The sequence below is a fragment of the Canis aureus genome, chromosome 2, assembly GCF_053574225.1.
Source record: "Canis aureus isolate CA01 chromosome 2, VMU_Caureus_v.1.0, whole genome shotgun sequence".
NCBI classification, from domain to species: Eukaryota; Metazoa; Chordata; class Mammalia; order Carnivora; family Canidae; genus Canis; species Canis aureus.
In genome coordinates this window covers 60,800,524-60,820,448 of record NC_135612.1, presented here as the reverse complement: position 1 = coordinate 60,820,448, position 19,925 = coordinate 60,800,524, and the positions used below count along the sequence as shown (strand labels likewise).

The window sequence follows — 19,925 nt, the reverse complement described above, 5'->3', positions numbered from 1 at the left end:
AGTGGGACATCAGAGTGACATCAGAGGGCCACACCTCTGGGCCTGTCCAGGCGGGGCAGGGGCCCGTCACCACACGCAGACTGTGTGACCGGGCGCAAGCGGCCCCCCGTGCGCCTGAATTCAGAGGCCAGATGGGATCTGAGGGCGTTGGTGTGTGCACCCAGGAGGCCTAGGGTTGGCAGAAGGTGTGGGAGTGTGGTGTGCGTGTTGAACTAATGTCCTGCACGTCTCGGCTTTCCCTGGGCCCTGCACCAACACTGTGGATGCCCAGTTTTAATTAGACACTCAGGACATGCTTCCCCTGCCACCAGCCTTCCAAGGACCAGCAAGTAAGAGGAAAGTGTCGAGGGGACAGATTGTGCATGGGGGAAGGTCTGAAGAGACAAACCAGTCGCTCCCCACCGGTGTGATCTCACCAAGCTGCTGAGCATCTCTGAGCCTCAGCCCTGTCTTTAGAGGCCTGGGCAAGGGGGGGCTGCTGGTGGTCCTGACTGGCCAGTGTGCACTGGGGTAGTACTGGCAGGCCCCCTGGCCTGCGGCCCCACGCTGACCGGGTCTCATGGTAGCCAGCCTGCTGAGTGAGGGCCTGACGGATGAACTCGGCCCTCACAGACCCCCTCTGGGCACCCACAGCTGGGGCTTAAGCTGCGGCAGCCTGGGTTCGAGCCCCAGCCTCGCTCCTTGCCCATTCCCTGCTCGGTGACCCGATCGTTAATGGAAACAGCCGAGTGCAGTGCCTGGCACTTAGCCTGGGCGTGGGAACTGAAAGACAATGTCACACACATTATTGCACCACGCGGTGCTTTGAGTCATCAGATGCGTGTCCCGTTCCCATTGGATTTAAGGAACAGTTATTGAGCATCTGCAGTGTAGTGGGCCCTGGTGTACATTCAGACCAGACAAGGTCACTTACTGGTCCCATGGTGGCTGCTCTGGCCTGTGGCAGTGTGACGAGAGGGACAGGTACCTCTCTGGGGGCCTGGAGACCCCAATCCTGCTACTGGCCCAGCCAGACTCTGTGACCTGCGTGGGGCCCCGCCCCTCCCTGCCATTGGCCGTATTCCCCTGGGCATATTCCCCAGATGCCCGCTATGTCCTGGCCTTCCGGAATGCCACCCATGAGATCCTCAGATGCCTCTCCGGTCAGGAAGAGCCGCTCTTCCGACCATTAAGTAACACCCTTGGGGACGTGGGTGGACAGGCCTCCCGGACCAGCTGCTGAAGCATGAGGTGTCCTGGGACTTGCCAAGAGCTGGAGCTGGAGCCTGCTGAGCCTGTGTGGCCAACCTGAGCTTCCGGGGCTGCTCATCGCCGCCTTGCTCCCAGCATTGCCTCCGGAAGGGCCCCCCCCCACCTCCTTCATGGCAAGTCCTCCCCCCCACCACTGCCCCATGTGCCAGCCCTGCCCCGTCACCATCCTCAGAAGGCCCGGTGTGGGGTCACATCATTGTCTCCCCTGCAGATGGAAAACAGGCCTGGAGGAAGGATGCCAGCACATCCCAGCCCTGGCTTCCAGCTCTTTCCACCTGCTGGGGTGATGGATTTGTCTGCTGGAGTGGCTGTAACCAAGTCCCTCAGACCGGGGCTTAACCCTCAGACCTCTGCTCACATCCTGGTGGCCAGACACCTGAGATCAGGGGGTCGCCATGGCAGGCTCCTTCTGTCCTTGGCTTGCAGACGGTCAGCCTCTCCCTGAATCTGCATGTGGTCCTCCTCTGTGCGTCTGTCTCATGTCCTAATGTCCCCTGCGTATCAGGACACTCATGACGACCTCACTTTAGCCCCACCACCTCTGGAAGACCCTGTCTCCAAATCAGGTCATGGTCTGAAGTGCTGGGGATCAGGGGTCAACCTGTGAATCTGGGGGACACAGTTCAGCCATCAGAGATGGGATCTTTCTGTGGACCTTCCTTTTGACCGATTGCACGCTCTGGAGGAAGGGAGACACGCCAGCTGGGCCGGTTTTCCTTTCCCTGCCTCTCTGTCATCAAGTCTGAGGGTCATGCCGGGCTCCGTGGGGCTGCCCACTGACCCCACAGCCCTGTATGTGGCCGTGAGGGAGTTTGGCACGGCAGGGATGTTCCTGTCCTGTCCACGATGTCTCTGGTTTGATCTGGGAACACTTACAGGCTAGGGGTGACCTGAGAACCGGGGACGACAGGAACCTCTGCAGGTGTCGTGGCTCACGTGGCTGGTGGCCAGTGCTGGCAGTCAGCCAAATGGCTGCACGTGCCCCCTGCATGCCGTCTCTTGGTACTTGGTGTGGTTGGGCTTCTTCAGTGTGTGGCCGCCGGGCTCCAAGAATGAGCCTCCTTAAAAGCAAGGCAGATGTTTGTGGCATTATGATCTAGCTTGGAAGTCACATGGTGACACTCCTGTCACATCGTTGGCCCAGAGAGTCCCAGGTCTCAGACCCCGACACTTAGTGAAAGACGGGTTAAAGCCAGAGAGGAGAGGAGCTTGTGAGATGGGTGTCTGCCTCCAGGCGCTGCTCAGAAGCCCACGGAGGCGCTCAGAGGGATGAGTGTGCCAAGACCTCCGGAAGGAGTAGAGATCATGTCACCAGATGCTGAGGCAGGCTGTGTGCAGGGGGAGACGGCCACATGTCCAGAATGTTGTAATTCAACGTGCTGTATGTTCATTTGTCCCATTTTTTGAGCACCTGCCAGGTGCCAGGCACTGGGCTGGGTGCTGGCCTCCAAGGGTGAGCCTGGCGGGCATGGAGCCCACACCGCGTCAGAGGAGAGGTCGTCAGATAGACATTCAATGCAGTGGGGTGACCAGGAGGGAAGGGTGGGCTCATCACCCAGTGGACTTCACTGCTGTGCCCTGGGCCAGCCCTAAGTAGGCACAGAGGACCACTGGTGGGTCCGCCCCCAGGACATCATGGTCCAGGGCTGATAGAGAAGCTGCGAGGTGCACATGGGGAGGTGGCCCATTTGGGGATATGAAGCATGTGCACCTACTCGGTTCCATCTGTGTTTGCAGAACTCGCTGCTTAGAACTCGGGCGGAGCAGAGCGGAGGGTGGACAGCTGACTGCAGTCTGGCCCTGGGGCAGGTCAAGGGCTCCGAAGAGTGCACTCAGCTCTGTGGGAGAAGCTGGAGACTACATCTTTGGGAAACTGAAGCGGGCGTGGGGGTGGTGTGGGGAGTTCAGGCTCGGCTGGTGCACCGAGCTTCCGTGGGAGGGCTTCTGTCTCCCCTCTCTGTGCCCTGGAGTGCTAGCTAGCTCCTTGGGCGGCGGGGGGTGTGCAGAGGATGGCTCTGCTCGGGCCCTGTGCCAGCCCCGGGCTTGTCCCTGGACGGAGGTCCCGGATGACTGACATACTTGGAGAGTCACACAGGGTCGCCTCTCTGGCCGTGTGGGGAGCCCGCTTGCCGGGCCCAGGCTGCCGACGGCCGTGGAGAGAACGGCAGCTCCAGAGAGCCGCTGCTGGTTCATGATTATAATTAGCAGTCGGCCCGTAAGTAGGTTAAGGCAGGGAGTGCTCTCGTGTGGTTTGGTGTGATTTTCCAACACCCAGCCCTGGGGAGGAGGCCACGGGAGAGAGCAGGAGCTGCTCCCAACCTGAGACACAGCCTGCGAAGACCCTCCAAGCCATGGGGTCGGGGGGCTTATGTCCATACGGAGAAGACCAGCCCTCGTGCTGGAGGGTGTGTGAGCCACAGGATGCTTACGGCCACGTGGTGTGGAGAGCCGTCTCCTCCAAACCCGGCCCTCAGGAGCCACACTTCACAGACCTGGCCCCTGGCCCCGGGAGGCTTCCAGGCCAAGGGAAGCAGGCGCACAGACCGATGGACAAGGGCCAGCCAGCATGATCAGGACTGTGGTGGAGATGAGCATGGTGACATGTACTTGCTGAAGGCCCAGAAGGCACCTGCCCTCCTCATGTCACCTCCTCCCAGAAGTCCTCCTTGATTGCACACAGGTTCATCTCCCTGCTGAGTCTCTCTGGTCTTTGTCATGACTAGAAGTGAAGGCCTGGGGGAAGACGAGAACTGCGTGCCTGGCACCCACGCTGGGTGTATCGGAGTCCCAGGGTTGGGTGTGCATGCACGGTTTATGTGGCCTATTCCGTATTAGAGCAGAGTCGTGCAATCTGGAGTCCTAGCCAGTGGTTTGCATGATGTGACAGCAGGGTGGAGAGCACAGCAAAGCCATCACGGTGGGCGGGATGTGGGCACGAGTCAGAACCCGAGCACACAGGGCGCCCACATTTGTACCAAGCCTTCCAGAGAAAGCCTGGACCACAGGGTGACCGGGGAGAGCGGGTCTTTGGCTACAACAGGCCCAGCAGCTTGAGGTCCAGCACCACTGGGCCCTTGGAGGAACGACAGACCATGAGCCACCGAGAAAGAGCAGAAGAAACAGACGGAAACAAGTGACGTGTGCCTTGTTGTCTGGGAAGTGAGAGATGCGTTGCTGGCACCAGAGAGGCATCTTGCTTCCTCTCCCCCAACCTGGCGTGTCCCCTCTCCTGCCACCTGCCACCGGGTGGGCTGGCCAGTTTGTGCCCCCGGGTCCCTGACACCCACAGGCTCCTCCGCTCTCCTGTTAGCTGAACGAGTGCGCACCTGACCGGGGCATCCACAACAGCAGGTGGCTACAGGGATGGGCGGGCATCACGCACACCTGGGCTGCGGCCCAGCAGAGTCCCTCCCCTAGCCCCCTCCTGTCTGTAAGTCTGAGGCTCGTCATCTGTAAAGTGGGGGTGACAGACCATTCCTGCTGGTTAGGGGCCAAGGCTGGGCCTATTTGTTCCTCTGGAACCTGGGCACCTAGCAGATTGTCAGGCATGTGCTGGTGAATTGAATGACCGAATCAGCAAACAGTAAGAGCAGCTTTGTTGTTCCAGTTCTTGGGGCTGAGCGCACTTTGGCCGAGCACCTTGCAGTTCTGACTTCACAATGAAGTGCTTTGACGCGAGGTGGTCTCCAGTGGCTCAGGGCACCGGGAAGGCTCAGGGCAGGGCAGAGGAGGCCGGGGGAGGCCTGGCTGCAGCAGCGTCTATGCAGGTGAGGATCGCACGGGAGCAGGAAGGCCGCACAGGGCTCATGTCCCAAGGGCATCACCGCTGGCCTCCAGGTTTGGTGACAGGAACAACGTGGGACATTTGGTTGTGGCATCTAGAGTGATGTCAGGTTGGTGAATTTCCTTGAATAGTGTGGGATGTGGCCCCAGTTGGGCCTGAGCGCACAGAGTGAAGAGAATGGGAAGGCTTGGTGGGTGAAGAGGCCAGAGTTCCTGACTCATCAGGGTAAAGAAGCCAAGGAGCCCACTTGCCGGGTGCCCTGGACACCTGCCCGCCAACCACACAGGCGACAGAACTGAACTTGGCACCGACATTTGCGGTGGCATTTGTGGGGTTCAGCCACTGTCTCTGCTCCCCAAGCAAAGAGCTAGTGAGGCCTGGTGCCAGTCTGGGTTGGCCCCGTGCACCGAGTCAGCACTGGGCACTGATGGGCGAGGCACTGGGTGCAAAGGCCGATGTTAGGAGCCCCACCTGCTGGAGGTTGCCAGTGGCACCATCCATGGCCACCATCACCGTCACTGCCTCATGTGCCCCCCACATGGTTGGCGCTCAGCTGGGTCACCGGCTACACATGTGTCGTCTGCTCTGATCTGCACGAAGGTCCCACATTTGGGAATACTTGTCTCTAATTCATAGAGGAGGAAACAGGCTCCAGAGGGCATGTGACCCGCCCAGGGTGACAGGGCCAGGGAAGGACGTAGCTGGGGTCAGTATGGCCATCCCCCTTCCCGTCCTTACCCTGCCACGTCACAAGGTGGCCGAAGAAGCGTGGAGACAAATCTAGGATGATCTACCTGTGAGGTGGGCGTGTAACCAAAGGCCCGGGCCCCCCAGGAGCTCCTGGTCTCCTTGATGGCCTCCTCCCCATCCCCACCCCCATTGCCGGGCAGCCCCTGATATCTGGGGCCCTGGGGACCACCAGGCCTGCAGCTGAGGTCCACCGACATCTGGCAAGCATCGCACTAGGCACTTTCTCTACTTTAATAGACTCCAAAAATGCCTCATGAGACCAAGCTGCGGCTTATAGATGTGAAACCTGAGGCTCTTTGGGGTTTGGTCAGCTCTGCAAGGTCACACAGCTGCCCCCGGCCATGGACGCGGGCCCACATCCGGCCCCGCTGGCTCCCGTCCCGGTTCCAGCAGCACGCGCTCTCTCTCCTGGAGAGAGGACAGGGTTGCAGCCTGGAGGGACCGCAGGGCGTCACGGGGACTGCGAGGCCGGCCATCGGTCAGAGCGGGCAGGCCACGTCCCCGCCCCTGCCGACCGAGTATTGGTGATCCCAGGAATAATTCCTGTTCCTGGCAAGGCTCCCCAGGGCTGGGATTTCACCATCACAGGAGGATCAGATAGGCACAGCCCCGTGTGATTGACTCGTAACCCCTTGCGTTTCCGTTTTCCGTGATGACTACGGTTGGGGACTTGTGACACCAAAGGTCGGAGCTCACCTTGCAGTTGTCGCGAAATGAGCCTGTCGCGTTTGCGGGTTGGGCCTCAGGGTGTGAGAGCTCTCCCTCTCTGCTCCTCTTTTCTTTTAAAAGTTGTCCCAGACTTTATTTCTTAGGGTGGTTTTCGGGCCACAGCAAACCAGAGCGGTAAGTAGACTTCCCATATACGCCGCTCCCCGAACTTGCGTTTGCAGATGATGAACCAGTTCTGATACATTGTTCTTAATATTATCAGGCTTCCCTCTGGGGGTTGTACCTGCTGTGGGTTCCCACACGCGTGTGAGGACGCAGCCACGTCATAGCGTCCCACCCAGCGTCCTCTCTGTTCCCCACCTGCTCATGCCTACCCCCACCCCCCACCCCGCCGAGCCCTGGCAACCGCTGATCGTTTTAGGGTTTCCATGGCTCTGCCTTCTGCAGAATGTCCTGTAGATGGACTCACAAAGCACGCAGCCTCTTCGGACTGGCTTGTTTCCCTTGGTAATATGTATCTGGGTGTCCTCAGTGTCTTTTTGTGGCTTGATATCTGGTTTCTAGATAATTCTCTCTCTTTTTTTTTTTTTTTTTTTTTTTGCATAAGATCTAGACACCAGACACCAGGGCTGGCCAGCCCTGCCCATCCCTGTCCTGGGGCTGCCCTCAGAAAGCCTGGGTTTCTCTGCGGGCCTCAGCTCCCTCGGCAGCAGGGACAACAGCCTCTTGAGGAGGAATGAGTCTGCCTCAGGAGGCTGGATGGCTCCGGCCACAAATACGCAGGAGTCACAGATGGGGTCCCAGGGCCAGGGGGCACCTGCGCAAAGGCCCACGCCTGTCCCCACGGCGCGGCGCCTGCTTCCCACCACCAGAGGGCAGCACCACCGCTCTCCAGCCCAGTCGCCCCAGGAGGCTTTAGAGGATGCTCCAGGTGGGCGGAGTTGGGTCCCCCCCTACCCAGGAAATGCGTCTTAAAGTAGCTTCCCCCTCCCCAGACCAGATAGATCTCCAGTAGCCAGGAAACTGGCAGTGTCAGGCTGTGTGTTTTTGCAAATGACAATAGCTATTGTGTATTGAGCCCGTCATCCTAGCAAACGCTCCCTTCCCCGGGGCAGGTGATAGGAGCAGAGGGCGGACGGGTGGATGGACAGATGCATGGAAGGCTGGGCGTTCCAGATCACAGCACCCGCAGGTGAAGCTGGGGCTGCACCCAGGCCATCTGCCCCTGCGGCCTGTGCTCCCCCAGGGCTCACAGTGACCCCCAGGGTGGCCGGTTTGACCTTCCCTCACATTGGACTTGCGCCGGATTCCAGTAGTATAAAAACTTGCTTGTCTGCTCGTGGACAGATGATAGGCTATTGTTCTTTGTCTGCCTGACAGATGAGAAGATAACAATGTCCGGGATCTGAGTCCCCCACCCAGCCACCCACTCCCCAATCTCCACTGAGCCTTGGAGGTGGGCAGGGTGACTCCGGAGCCCACCAGGCCGTGGGCTGTTCACAGGTTTCAAACCTGGATTCCAGTGGTTCATTCCTCAAGGGGAGTCTTAAATTCAAGCCCAGGGAATCCTGCTTCCTGCCTTCTTCCACCAGTTTTTTTAAGTAAAAAGGCAATTTCTGCACTTTTTCTGCAGGAAAAAGAAGTGAAGGGCAAACGGACTGTTGGCATTTAAACTAGAGCAGGGAATGTCACCGTGGCTGCAGGAGGGCAGACGGAGCTCCCAGGGACCCGCACCTGGCTCTGCACCCCCCAGTCAGCTGTTTGGTTCTGACTCCTCTGGAAATGAGAGGCAGGCATCCACTCTGGGTCTGGGGTGCCCGGGGCGATGCTGAAATACTTTTCATGCTGCTCACTTCCTTTCCTGCACCTGCTTCTCGTTCCCCAGACAGCTGGCACCCTGCTACCCTTGGGGTGTTCATAGCCTCCTCCTCGGACAGCTTGCTGTCCCCAGCAGGGCCCAGTGCCCCTGCGCAGCCCACTCTCAGACTCCGCACCTCGACAGGGACCGTAGCACAGAGCAACCCTGCTTTGGCACACTGGGGGCTGCTGGGCCTTGGGGTTCTGCGGATGGGGGACAGGTGGGACAGTGGGTGGAGAAATGTCCTTCTCTGTCTGGAGTGACCTCCAGATGTTTACGACAGGGATGAGGAGGACTTGAGGTCTGGCACTTGCTCAAAGCTAGTGTTTAGATGATTGTGTAAATGGGTGTGTGTGTACAAATAACTTAGCCCTCCAATAAAGCATGGCAAGTGCTTCCTTGACCACCCCACACCCCCAGGGCCCACCTGGGGTTTCAGCTGCCACCAGGTGGGCGGCTCACTTGCACCTGCAGACTTCCTGCCTCAGGTGCCCACAGGTCCCCTCATGCCTTCCTGCCATCTGCTGGCCCCAGATATACTACCTGCACCCCGTCCTTGTCTCAGCCTCAAGCAGGACCTCAGACCAAAAAAGGAGAGTGGCATTAGAAGATGTGGAAATAAGCAAAGACAGGCCCCCTATGCCAAAGTGGTCCGCTCAGTGCTGGCTGTACCCAGGGGTCAGCCACCCTCACTTGGCAAAGACCTAGAGGCAGGAGGAGCAGTGGGGGAGCTTCCCAAGGGAGGGGGGGCTCAGGGGAGCCTGATGGGGCCTGGGGGCCTCGGGAAGCTGGAAGGGGGTGTCCGGGTTTGTCTTTCTTGGGTCGGTCCTGAGTGGGAAGGATCCAGCCTGCTCAGGTCCCTGCGTGGGCCACACTCTCTGCCCAGCAGGCCTCCACACCTGCCTCCAACTCCACCAGCCAGCAAGCTCCTCCGTGTGCTTCAAGCGACTCTGCTGGTCCCCAGCCCTGGGGCCTCCCGCAGCCCCAGCTCTGCCACTTGGGCTGTCTCCACCGCTGGGCCAGAGCTCCTCCAGGGGCCGATCCGCTTGGACCCAGCATCCTACACGCTGGTCTCCATAGGTGCTTTCGGAGGACGAGGATGAGGAGCATATGGTCCCCCCCAGACCCCAAGAACCCCACGGCCGGGCCCTTCAACCCTCAGTGGGTTTCCTGCAGCTCCATAAACACCCCAGGCCGAGGCTGGCTTTACAGAGGGCAGCAGCGATATTCAGGTCCATGTCCCCACGACGCGGAGGGAATTGGAAGCAAGCTCAAAGGGGGATCGTGGTGATCGTACTCTCAGAAGAGAGGACTCCGGTCTCCTGGCGGCAGAAGGGCTGCCGGGCTCCCGGTGGGGGCCTGTGCTTTTGGGGCCCTGCTGGCCGACGTCCTGCCGGGCCAAGGCAGCAGGAGAATAGGCTGCCCTTTGGGAGGGGGCCATGATCTCCCCGCCACGGCAGGCGAGCCCACCTGGAGGGGGACAGGTGGCCTGTGGGGAAGGACTGCCATGCAGAGGAGCCCCTCCCTGGGGTTGACCCGATGGCCTCACATTATCCAGTTCCTTCCGGTCCCCCAGGAAAGACTGTCCGCCAGTCAGCATCTGTCCCCTGACACGCCGCCGTGGGGCTGGAGCTGGGGTGGGGTCCCCAAGGCCTCAGCGGCCACCAGTTTAATGCCCTGTGCCCAGAGTGTCACACCTCTAACACGGCTCCTTGTTCCCCGACAGTGTCGGAACCCCAGGCCGCTCACAGCCCCCTGGAGAAGCCGCCCAGCACCGCCATCCTGTGCAACACCTGCGGGAATGTGTGCAAGGGGGAGGTGCTGAGGGTCCAGAACAAGTACTTCCACATCAAGTGCTTCGTCTGCAAAGGTGAGCGTCCCCGGTCTCTGTTCTCTGTCCCTGCTGTCACGGGAGAGAGAAGTATACTGGCTACGGCATGCAGCATGATTTGAAAAGATTGCTTTTGGTCGTAAAAACCAAGTTTTTGGGGGGCAGGGAGAGGACGGATGTGGAAGCTTCTAGAGTGGGTTTCGCAGGCGAGGTGGTATTTGAGCTCTAAGTTGGGGTCAGGAGAGGAATCTGCTGGCCGGAGGGGCTGCCCAGCCCGTGCAGGTGGCAGGGGCAGGTGTGTGCAGTGTGGGTGGACAGCTGCGGTTCCACCGGGGGCGGGGAGGAGGTGCTGCCGAGCAGGAGGGGGAGGGGGACGAGGCTGGGGTGCAGCTTCCTCCCCACACCGGCAGCCCTGAGAGGGACGTGCAACTGTTAGTTGTGGGGGGCAGGGGGTCCTGGAAGTGTGGGAGCCTGTCCCGGGCTGGATTTAGGCCTGGTGGGGCCTGGTTGAGGCCCTTGGAGATTTCCAGGGGCACCTCTTGGGCATGGAGGTGCGAGGCCACAGGGGAGCCCCCATCTCAGGGGAGCTCTGCCTGCGGCCACGCCACAGCCTCGGGCCCTCTGTGAAAACTGCACGTTGAGTCCTGTTGTTCAGAAAGAAAACTTGCGGCCACTGGCCGGACTCCGCTGCCATGACAGAGGGCACCCCAGAAATGGCCCCGAAGCTCCCGGCCATGCAGAGTACAATGGGAGACCTGGGGGCCCTGAGGGGGTCAGGGACCCAGGGAAGACCTGAGTACCTGAGTGTCTCCAGAGCCACCTCCCAGGGACCTCTGGGTGGCACCATCCCTGACAGGGCTGGGAGTGCCCCGGGACCCTCAGTGTGAGGGTGACCCTGCCCCTGCCCCTCGGAGGGCGCAGCCTGGAAGTGCCTGTTTTCAGGGAAAGGATAGAACCAACCCAGGTCAGGGTGTGAGAATGTCAAGTCTGGAGTATCCTGTAAACACTGCCTTTGCCCATGATGCCGCACCTCTGCCCTGCTCAGTGCCCCGCCCCCACCGTGGTCAGTGTTCCCCCCGTGGTCAGTGTCCCCACCCCCACCATGGTCAGTGCCCAGCACCCCCCTCCCCGCCCCCCCGTCAGTGCTCTGCCCCCACTGTGGTCAGCGCCCCCCCACCACCATGGTCAGCACCCCTGCCCTACCTGAAGCTTCTCTTCTTTTCATCAGAGCTTCCCAGACGACTGTGGGATTTGTCCGGTTTAATTTTCTCTACTGTCTAAAAGACAAATTTGCTGTGTCTGAAAAGCAAAATCCATTAAAATGCTCTATTTAAAAGGTTATTTTAAAAGACACAGGGGAGGCGGCCACCGTGTCTAAAAGGATTGTCTGTACGCACAGACCTTAGGTTCGCAATAAAAGGCATGAGCTTCCAGAGTGGAGTCCTGGTTTCACCCACAGGGTTTGGTGGGTGGCAGGAGCTGCCCCAGGAGCCCCTCCCCTCCTGCAGTGTCCCCTGGGCTGGATCACTTTGTCCTCTGAGCTTAGGCTCCTGAGCAGACGTGGGAATAGCCGTAGCCTCCGCCTGACCGCGGGCCGTGGGCGGCACTGGCCGCTCCTGGGACTCGCCCTGTGTGCCTGGTGGCTGCCCCCACACCAGTGGCTGCTTTGGTGGCAGGAGCTGTGGGCACGCAGGCCCCGTTCCAAGGCCACTTCCCACACCCACAGCCAGGTATAGAGCCTCACTCTGTGCCAGGCGGCCGTGCCCACGGCCGTGCGGATGCGGCGTGGCCCTGCCCTTGGTGGGGACATCTCTGCTTCACCTGCTGAGAAACGACGTGGGGCAGCTGCCACTGCCTGCTAGCTGGAGAAAGCTGTGTTTTGTTTAAGCATGAAGATGCCACAGTCTCCGATTGGTCTTTTATCCAGGTTCTCATGAAAATGCAAAGCCCATGAATCATCAAGGGTACTTTCGGATGAATCAAATGATTCCCCAACTCCTAGTGTCTTAAACACCATGGATATTTATCAGCTTAACACGAAGCCTGGAGTTAGTTACCTGAACAGCTCAACAAGCCTATTAAAGACCCAGGTTGTTTTTCTATTTCCTACCCACCCGGTCCCCTCTCCGCCTCCCTCATCCTGCGCATGGCAGCAGTGCCTGTCTCCTTATGGTCTCAGGGTGGCTGCTGCAGCTCCAAGCATCACATTCTCACAGAGTAACATCCAACCCAGGAAGGAACTGGGGAGGGATCTGCACAAAGGGCTCCGTCCTCACGCGATTCTCCCTTTGACCAGGAGAACCTTTTCCCCGAGGGCCCCCAAAGACTTTGAATATGACTCGTTGGCTAGGACAGGGTCACAGGTCCACCACACGGGCACAGAGGACCAGAAAGGAGGGTTGGCGGGACTCACTGGGACCAGTCATGTCTGCCCCTGGGTGGGCCTGTTGCCAAGTGAACCAAAGCAGGGTCTGTTAGCACAGCTTCTCACCAGAGGCCCCAGTGTGATGGGTTCTTGCCACCTTGGCACTTGTTAGATGGGCCTCAGTTTACCTGGGAAAACCCATGAAATGATTTGTGATTATGCTCTCCTGTTGGATGCTTTGATGCCTGGAGGTCTGGGTGCAAATCCCACGCCTTCCCCACCCCACCCCACCCCACTCATGTGGGTCTTAGACACGTTTCCTAGCCTCAGGGTTCATGCAATAGTGATTTCTTGGGCACCTACTATGTGCAGGCAGTGAGGGTGCTTGAGATGCATTCATGAACAAAACGGAAATCCTTGTCCTTGTAGAGATCATGTTCCAGCGCAGGGAACAGACAGCAAACACTGGGTAGGATAAATATGTTTTACCATGGGCTAGGTCCCGTGCAGGGAGGGAGGCAGAGGGGCTCAGGAAAGGCAGGCACTGGGGCTGGGGGAGTCAGTCGCTCACTATTTTCAGCTGGGTCGTCAGGGTGGGCTTCAGGGAGGAAAAGCCCAAGTGAAGAATCGAGGGATATTTGGGAAGAGCCTTGCAGCCAGAGGGAGCGGCTAGGACAAAGACAGGGAAGCAGGGTTTGTGCCTGGTGGACTCAGGGACAGGCCAGAGCAGAATGAGAACGGGGAGGGTCCTGTGAGGCCCTTGGCTCTAACGTCCCTGGTTGACAGACGGAGGAGGGCTCTGGTCCTCCTTTGTTTCCACAGACCCCTGTGGCAGTGCTGTGTGTGGATGTGTGGGGAAGGGCTCGGGGGCTACGTGTTGCCATCTGGCAGCTCTATCCTCATGCTGCAAAATAGCATATAAATGTGTCAAACACCCAGCACATAGTAGGTCCTCAAGAAAAAGGGTTAAAGTTGCCGTTTTCACAAAGAACTTGAAATTTGCTGCACACACAGGGTCAAGAGAACCAGATTGGTTTTTCGAGGCAAATTTCAAGCACAGACCTGTGCTTTTAGAACAGTGGTTTTGAGTGTGGTGTCTGTACCCTGCTCGTCATGCCCTGGACACACGACCCCGACTCCACTCGTGGCCCCCAGAAAGTGGGCGTTCCTCATGGGAGAAGCAGAACCACGGTTGTGGAAGGAGCCCGGCAGGGAGGGAAGGGACTGTGATGGGGAGCTAAGCCCGCCAGCTCTGCCTGCAGCTTGCCGGTATACGGCAAGGACACCTCCATCTGGGGCTATAAATAGCCACCAGAGAGCCACTCTGGACACCTGGGGGTGGCAAGCGGATGGTGCAAAATGCCTGCATTCTCTCCTTTTGGGGCATTCCAGGGGCATTTTTTTTAAAAAAAGATTTTATTTATTTGAAAGAGAGAGAGAGAGCACAAGTAGGTGAAGGGCAGAGGCAGAGGGAGAAGCAGGCTCCCCGCTGAGCAGGGAGCCTGACGCGGGGCTTGACCCCAGGACCCATGACCTGAGCCAAAGGCAGATGCTCCCCACTGAGCCACTCAGGTGCCCCCCTTCCCAGGGCGTTTATGACAAACTGACCGAGGGCTTTCAGAACCAAAGGCAAGCTTCAGATAGATGGGCCTATCCTGCCCAGGGCACGTTTCTGCACAGCCTGGCCCACGCAGGGTGCTCCAGGATCTGCAGACCACGTGGCAGGAAGGACTCTGGCTACAGGGGCCTGTTGGTACAGATGGAGGGGCCTGGGTCCCAGGGCCCAGGGTCGGGGTGAGCCCTGCTGGTAGTGGCCATGAGCCCCGAGCTGGCTCGCTCCCATCAGGCCGCAGGAGCTGCCTCCAGCTGTTTCCTCGTATTCTGATGTGAGCCACCCCCTTTCTCCGCACCGCCCCCCGGAACAGAGAGGCGTACTAGAGAGTGGGACATATCCCTCAGGACCCCTGTCGGGTTCAGGTTCGATTCAGTGCACAGTCCGCCATCCTGTCCTCTGTGAGTCTCTTTAACTTGGAGTCATGTGTCCATACGTGTCCTGACTGATTGAGCTCCCATGTTCCCGTCACCGATGGGATGCTCCAACATCAACCCCCCCATGTGAGGTCCACGGGGAACCTGGCCATCCCTCTGCTGTTGGACACTTACGTCCACTGCAGCCTGGCACTGAGCCACCTGGCATCCTGTGCCCCATCTCACTGATTTCTTAAGACAACCATGCAAGACATGAGCGTGGTTGACCCTATTGTACAGACAAGGACTCGGAGGTTCAGAGAGGCTGAGCAGCATGCCCGAGGTCACAGAGTTGGGGGCAGCAGAGGACCCCAGCCCAGGCTGGCCGACTCTGAAGCCCAGTGAGAACGCAGCACAGCGTGTGTGCTGCTGCCGCAGCGACACCAACCAGCAGAGCTTCTGTGGGTGCTCCCGGTCATTTCCTGGGGATAGGCCCTAGGAAAGAGATCGATGGGTCAAAGGGTAGGAGCCGTTTGCATGTTCTTTAGACTCAGCACCAGGTGGTCTTTCCGAAAGCGTCTGCCCACCCCTGCCATGCTCCTGACGGTTTCTCACGAATGACCCTGTGAAGGCGCAGGACTGACCCTCCGGGTCCCCCACGGCCGCTCTGCTCCCGGGGTTGGAGTTGGCTAATTTGACAGGCAAGATAGGAGGTCATGGTTGTCCTGATCAGGCCTGTTTACATTCCTAATGAATTTGGAGTTTTTCATTTTAGCAGGTGGAGGTGTGGGGTTTGAGTGTGACCTCATGCGCATGGGGCCGCCACAGGCCGCCCAGCAGCAGGGTGACCATGAGGGACACTCACGCAGTCTCAGTGGGGCACTACATCCGTGGGCACATTTTCCTCCCATATCAAGGTTACGCCAGCATAGCCGTGTAAAGATTAGGACAGCCCGATGCCAGCGTGTGGATATCCTTGGGCCATCCTGTCGCTCCACGGCTGTCTTGTCTGTCACAGGTGGCATTTACAGAAAGACCCCTAGCAAGGCCCTGGGTAGGCTGTTCTTCCCGAGGCTGGGTCCACCTGCTGGGCGTGCACCGTGCTGCAGGATGTCATAAAAGGTTTACACTCCCTCAAATTTCTGCAGATGCTCTTCTGAAACTCGACCTGCCTGAGGAGGCACCTGGGGGCAGGGGGCAAGCGGGAGGCTGTCGGGCTCCCCTCCCCTCCCAGGGCACCAGGCAAAGGTGTGGTTCCGCAGTCGGGGCTCCCTTGATCAGACGCCGGGGGCTCCCCTCGCTCACCACTGTCTGTGGCATCAAGAGCTGATGCAGAAAGGTTTTCCTTTGTGTGTCTAAAATGATTTACCAAAATTTATATTGTATGTGTTATTTTGATAGCTTTCTTCTAATCTTTGTAAAAAAAATAACTCAATCCAGAATAACTGATTAAATATTTAGAGCCTTGTGACCACGAGAAATTCCTAATAAATCAATGTCCACATTGACTCTGGATTTTTTTGTCGGTGTTGCAGAGAGCATGTGGAGCTTCCTGTCTTAAAATACATTATATTTTTTATTAATTTCAGAGATAGAACTTAGTGATTCATCAGTTGCATACACACCCAGTGCTCATGACATCACGTGCCCTCCTTCATGCCCATCACCCAGTGACCCCGTCCCCCCACCGCCCTCCCCTCCAGGGACCCTCCGTGTGTTTCCTGTGATTAAGCGTCTCTTATGGCTGGTCTCCCTCTCTGATTTCATCTTGTTTTATTTTTCTCTCCCTTTCTCTATGTTCATGTGTTTTGTTTCTTAAGTTTCACATGAGTGAGATCATATGGTAATTGTCTTTTTCTGATTGTCTTATTTTGCTCAGCATAATACCCACTAGTTCCACTCACGTCACTGCAAGTGGTAAGATTTCATCCTTTCTGAGGCTGAGTAATATTCCATTGTGTATATACACCACATCTTCTTTATCCATTCACCTGTTGATGGACATCTGGGCTCTTTCCATAGCTTGCCTACTGTGGACGTCGCTGCTATGAACATCGGGGTGCGTTATGTTCACATGCCGTGCTTTGGGGAAGTAGAGTGGACAGAGGCTTTCTAGGCAGAAAAGGGACTAAGTGAAGTTTCTGCTTTTACTGAGAGTTGGCTGTGGGTTTTGCATATATGTTGGTGGTCTTGCTTTGGCATCTACTTCTGGATGTGCTCAAAAGGATGACGTGAGTTAAATTTCAAATTGCCAATACTTAGAATTTACCAGAAACAATATCCTTTGCTATCAATTAATGTTTGATGGAAAATTTTAAGTGTGGATTCAAAAACATGATGATGGAAGAAGAAGAAAGGAAAGAGGGAAGGAAGGAAGGAGGGAAGGAAGGATGGAAGGGAGGGAGGGAGGAAAGGAGGAAGGATATAGTTTTCAAGACTCTGCTTGGGGGCTGTGACCCACGAGGACCCAGGACTGACCTGGCTGGCAGGGCAGGGACTACAGGGGTGTCCTCCTGGCCTCCGGCAGGGAGGGGCTGGGCCAGCCGGGGCAGGCATAGGTGGCTCCCTCTGGAACCATGCCTGGCTCCCACGTGCCCCTGGGCTGCAGGGGGAGTGTGTAAGTGAAGGCATGGGTGTCCTGGACACAGACTGGCAGGCTGTCCCGAGAAAAGTCACCCCTATCCCCACCTGGCAGCTTGTCCCCACCCCATCTTTGGGGCTTTGCAGTGCAGCTTCCTGGGGCCAGCTGTGTGTTAGCGGACAGGGGACAAAAAGGTTTGTGTTCGAGTGTTCATGGTCTCTCTCCCTCCAGGCCTTGCCCACACCGTGGGAGACAGACATCGGGACATGGAAACGGGCAGGAGTCGGGAAGAGGGTCAGGGAGTTGCTCTGGGGCCTGGGGGCAACCACAGGACACCTCTGTGCTCCCCATGCTGCACGAGATCTTCTCACCAGAGCAGAGCACCTTCCCCGGGCTGTTGCATTCCCTGCTGGGAGCAGCCCAGTCAGAGAAGCAGAGGGGCTCGTTGGCATCCACACTTCACCCCTGCTGAGGTCCAGGGGGCTGGCCAGGGAGGGAGGCGGGCCGGCCCCTTAGTGGAGCCTGATTCTTCTGGGTCCATGCCACTTTTCTGGAAGCTTCCACAAGAAAGTCCACTGGGCACCAGGCTGAGTGGCCCAAATAGGCATCTGTACTGGGAATCTAGCCACCCAGGTTCAGTGAGTCACCCCAAATTAGCACGGAGACCTGTGTCAAGTGGGAGTGGTGTGTGGTGGGGCTGGCAGGTGGGCCCCCCACTAACGCCATGGCTCTCCCCCAGCATGTGGCTGTGACCTGGCCGAGGGTGGCTTCTTCGTGCGGCAGGGCGAGTACATCTGCACGCTGGACTACCAGCGCCTGTATGGGACCCGCTGCTTCAGCTGCGACCAGTTCATCGAGGGCGAAGTGGTGTCGGCGCTGGGCAAGACCTACCACCCCGACTGCTTCGTGTGTGCCGTGTGTCGGTGAGTCAGGCCTCCGGGCTCCCTGCTCCTTCCGGGTGCTCCCTCCTTCCTCCTTCCCCTCTCCCTCCCTCCTCCTTCCTTCCTCCTCCCTCTCTCCCTCACCCCTCCTTCCCTCCTCTCTCCTCCCCCTCCTCCCATTTCCCTCCTTCCTCCCCTCTCTTTCCTCTTCCCTCCCTCCTCCCTCCTTCTCCCTCCTCCCTTTTCCTTCCCTCCCATCTCCTTCTTTCCCTCCTCCCTCCTCCTTCTTTCCCTCTCCCCTCCTTCCCTCCCTTGTCCTTCCCTTTCCTCCTCCTTCCTTTCCTCCCATGTCCTTCCTTCCCTCCCTTCCTCCTCCCTTCCCCCTCAAGCATGGGTATCTTCCAGATTTGAGGAAGGGTCCTTCCCCTTATAGAATCTACCCAGCCACTGCCCCATGCAGGCCTCAAAGTTGCCTGCTTGGGGTCCTGCCCCTGGGGTCCCTGCCTCCCCTCTGTCTGTCCCTCCTTCCTGCTGCCCCCAGGGCATCCATAAGAAAGTACAAGCCCCTTGGTCCAGCTGAGAGAGGCTTCACAGGTTGTTCTAGTTCCTTCCTTCCATCACTCATTCATTCATCCTACCAGGCTTTTTCAGCACCTCTGTGGGCCTGGCACAGGGCTGGCACCAGCAGCTTGTAGATGCATTAGCTCAGACTCTCCAGGCTCAGCACCTAGAGACACTGAAGCATAAGGGTGCCACCCTCATCTCCAGGAACTTTCCTTTACAGGGGCCCAGCTCTCTCCCTCCTCAGGGCAGCCTCTGTGTCCAGTGCAGGGGCTCTTATGGGCCCCACAACACTGCCCTAGCAGCACGGCCCTGGGGCTGCTTGATGTGAGCTCCTTTGGAGACTTAGCAGGGAGGCCAGAAGCTGCTTCCCCATGTGAGCATCCTCCTCCTTCAGTGCCGCCCCACACCCTAGACACATTGCTTCCGGGGAGATGTTCTATTTCTAAGAAACAAAGAATAAAAGAACCCAGAGTTTATTTTCTGCTCTGTTGTTTCTGTCTCACCACACCCAGTTTCAAGGGGATTTTTTGAGTGTTGTTCCAAGAGCTGTTGTCTGTAGACATGGCATGTGTGCTGGACAGAAGTGGATGCTTGGCCAGGGGGGCTGCAGAGAGGGGGGAACAATGAAGGAATATTTCTAATGACAGTTTCTGTGTTGTTGCAGCATTTGTGGGTCTCAGAGTTCCCACGGGGATGATAGAATGTTTGATTTCTATACATGATGCTTAGAGACAAGGGGACATAATCATAGTAAGTGTGAAGGATCACCTCTGGATAATCTTCAGTTTTTGAAATAATAGTAGACAGCTCCATCACACTGGAGTAACTGGGCTGCATGTACCACCCTCCATACACAACTGCAACACCCTATATGAAGCAGTTGTTTTGGGGCTCTGGGGCACAAGCTGTGTGGGACTAAGACTAGGGCCACCAAGGCCATGGACCCTGCAACCACCCAGCTTTGTGTCTGGAGGCAGTTCCTGGAGCCATAGTACAAGGAGAGAAGACCAAGTCAGGAGGCAGTGATATGAGCAGCAGAGGCTGTACCCCAGAAGGGAGGAAGCCACACAGAGCAAGTGCAGAGAGCAACGTGGGGGGAGCCTTTGAGCCTTTCACTGAACACAAAACCACAGAGGCGCATATCACAAAGTGGATGAAGAATGGCCAGATTGGTGCAAGCTGAATGGTTCCCGGGGCTGGGAGACATCAAATTGTGACCAGGTTGTTTTACAGCCAGGTGTGCAGTGGGGATGCCAAGAAAGTTGTGCCTTATTCATGGGACTAAAATGGCCCTAGAGCAAAGGCTATGAACACCTGCTGAAAGGAAGTACAAGAATAAACCCCAAAAGGTGGCACTGATCTGCAAATGAACTAACTGCCTGCCAGAACAAGTCATGCACTCTTCACAAGAAGACGGGAAATC

The 19,925-nt window shown here is 57.8% G+C and overlaps 1 protein-coding gene across 35 annotated transcripts in view; it reads left to right on the top strand.

The window, feature by feature from the left end:
- Positions 1 to 19,925, top strand: part of ABLIM2 (actin binding LIM protein family member 2) — a 142,469-nt gene that overhangs the window by 29,972 nt on the left and 92,572 nt on the right. For 34 of the 35 annotated variants that reach the window (XR_013366367.1, XR_013366426.1, XR_013366400.1 and 31 more), the window contains exons 2-3: positions 10,039 to 10,182; positions 17,797 to 17,980. Coding sequence is in view for 4 of the 35 variants with exons in the window: in XM_077875246.1 (XP_077731372.1) it covers positions 10,039 to 10,182; positions 17,797 to 17,980 (328 nt within the window). In the remaining 31 variants the exon portion in view is untranslated. Of the gene's footprint in view, positions 1 to 5,008; positions 5,145 to 10,038; positions 10,183 to 17,796; positions 17,981 to 19,925 lie in introns of those variants that run through there. The other variant, XR_013366368.1, reaches the window with a different exon arrangement.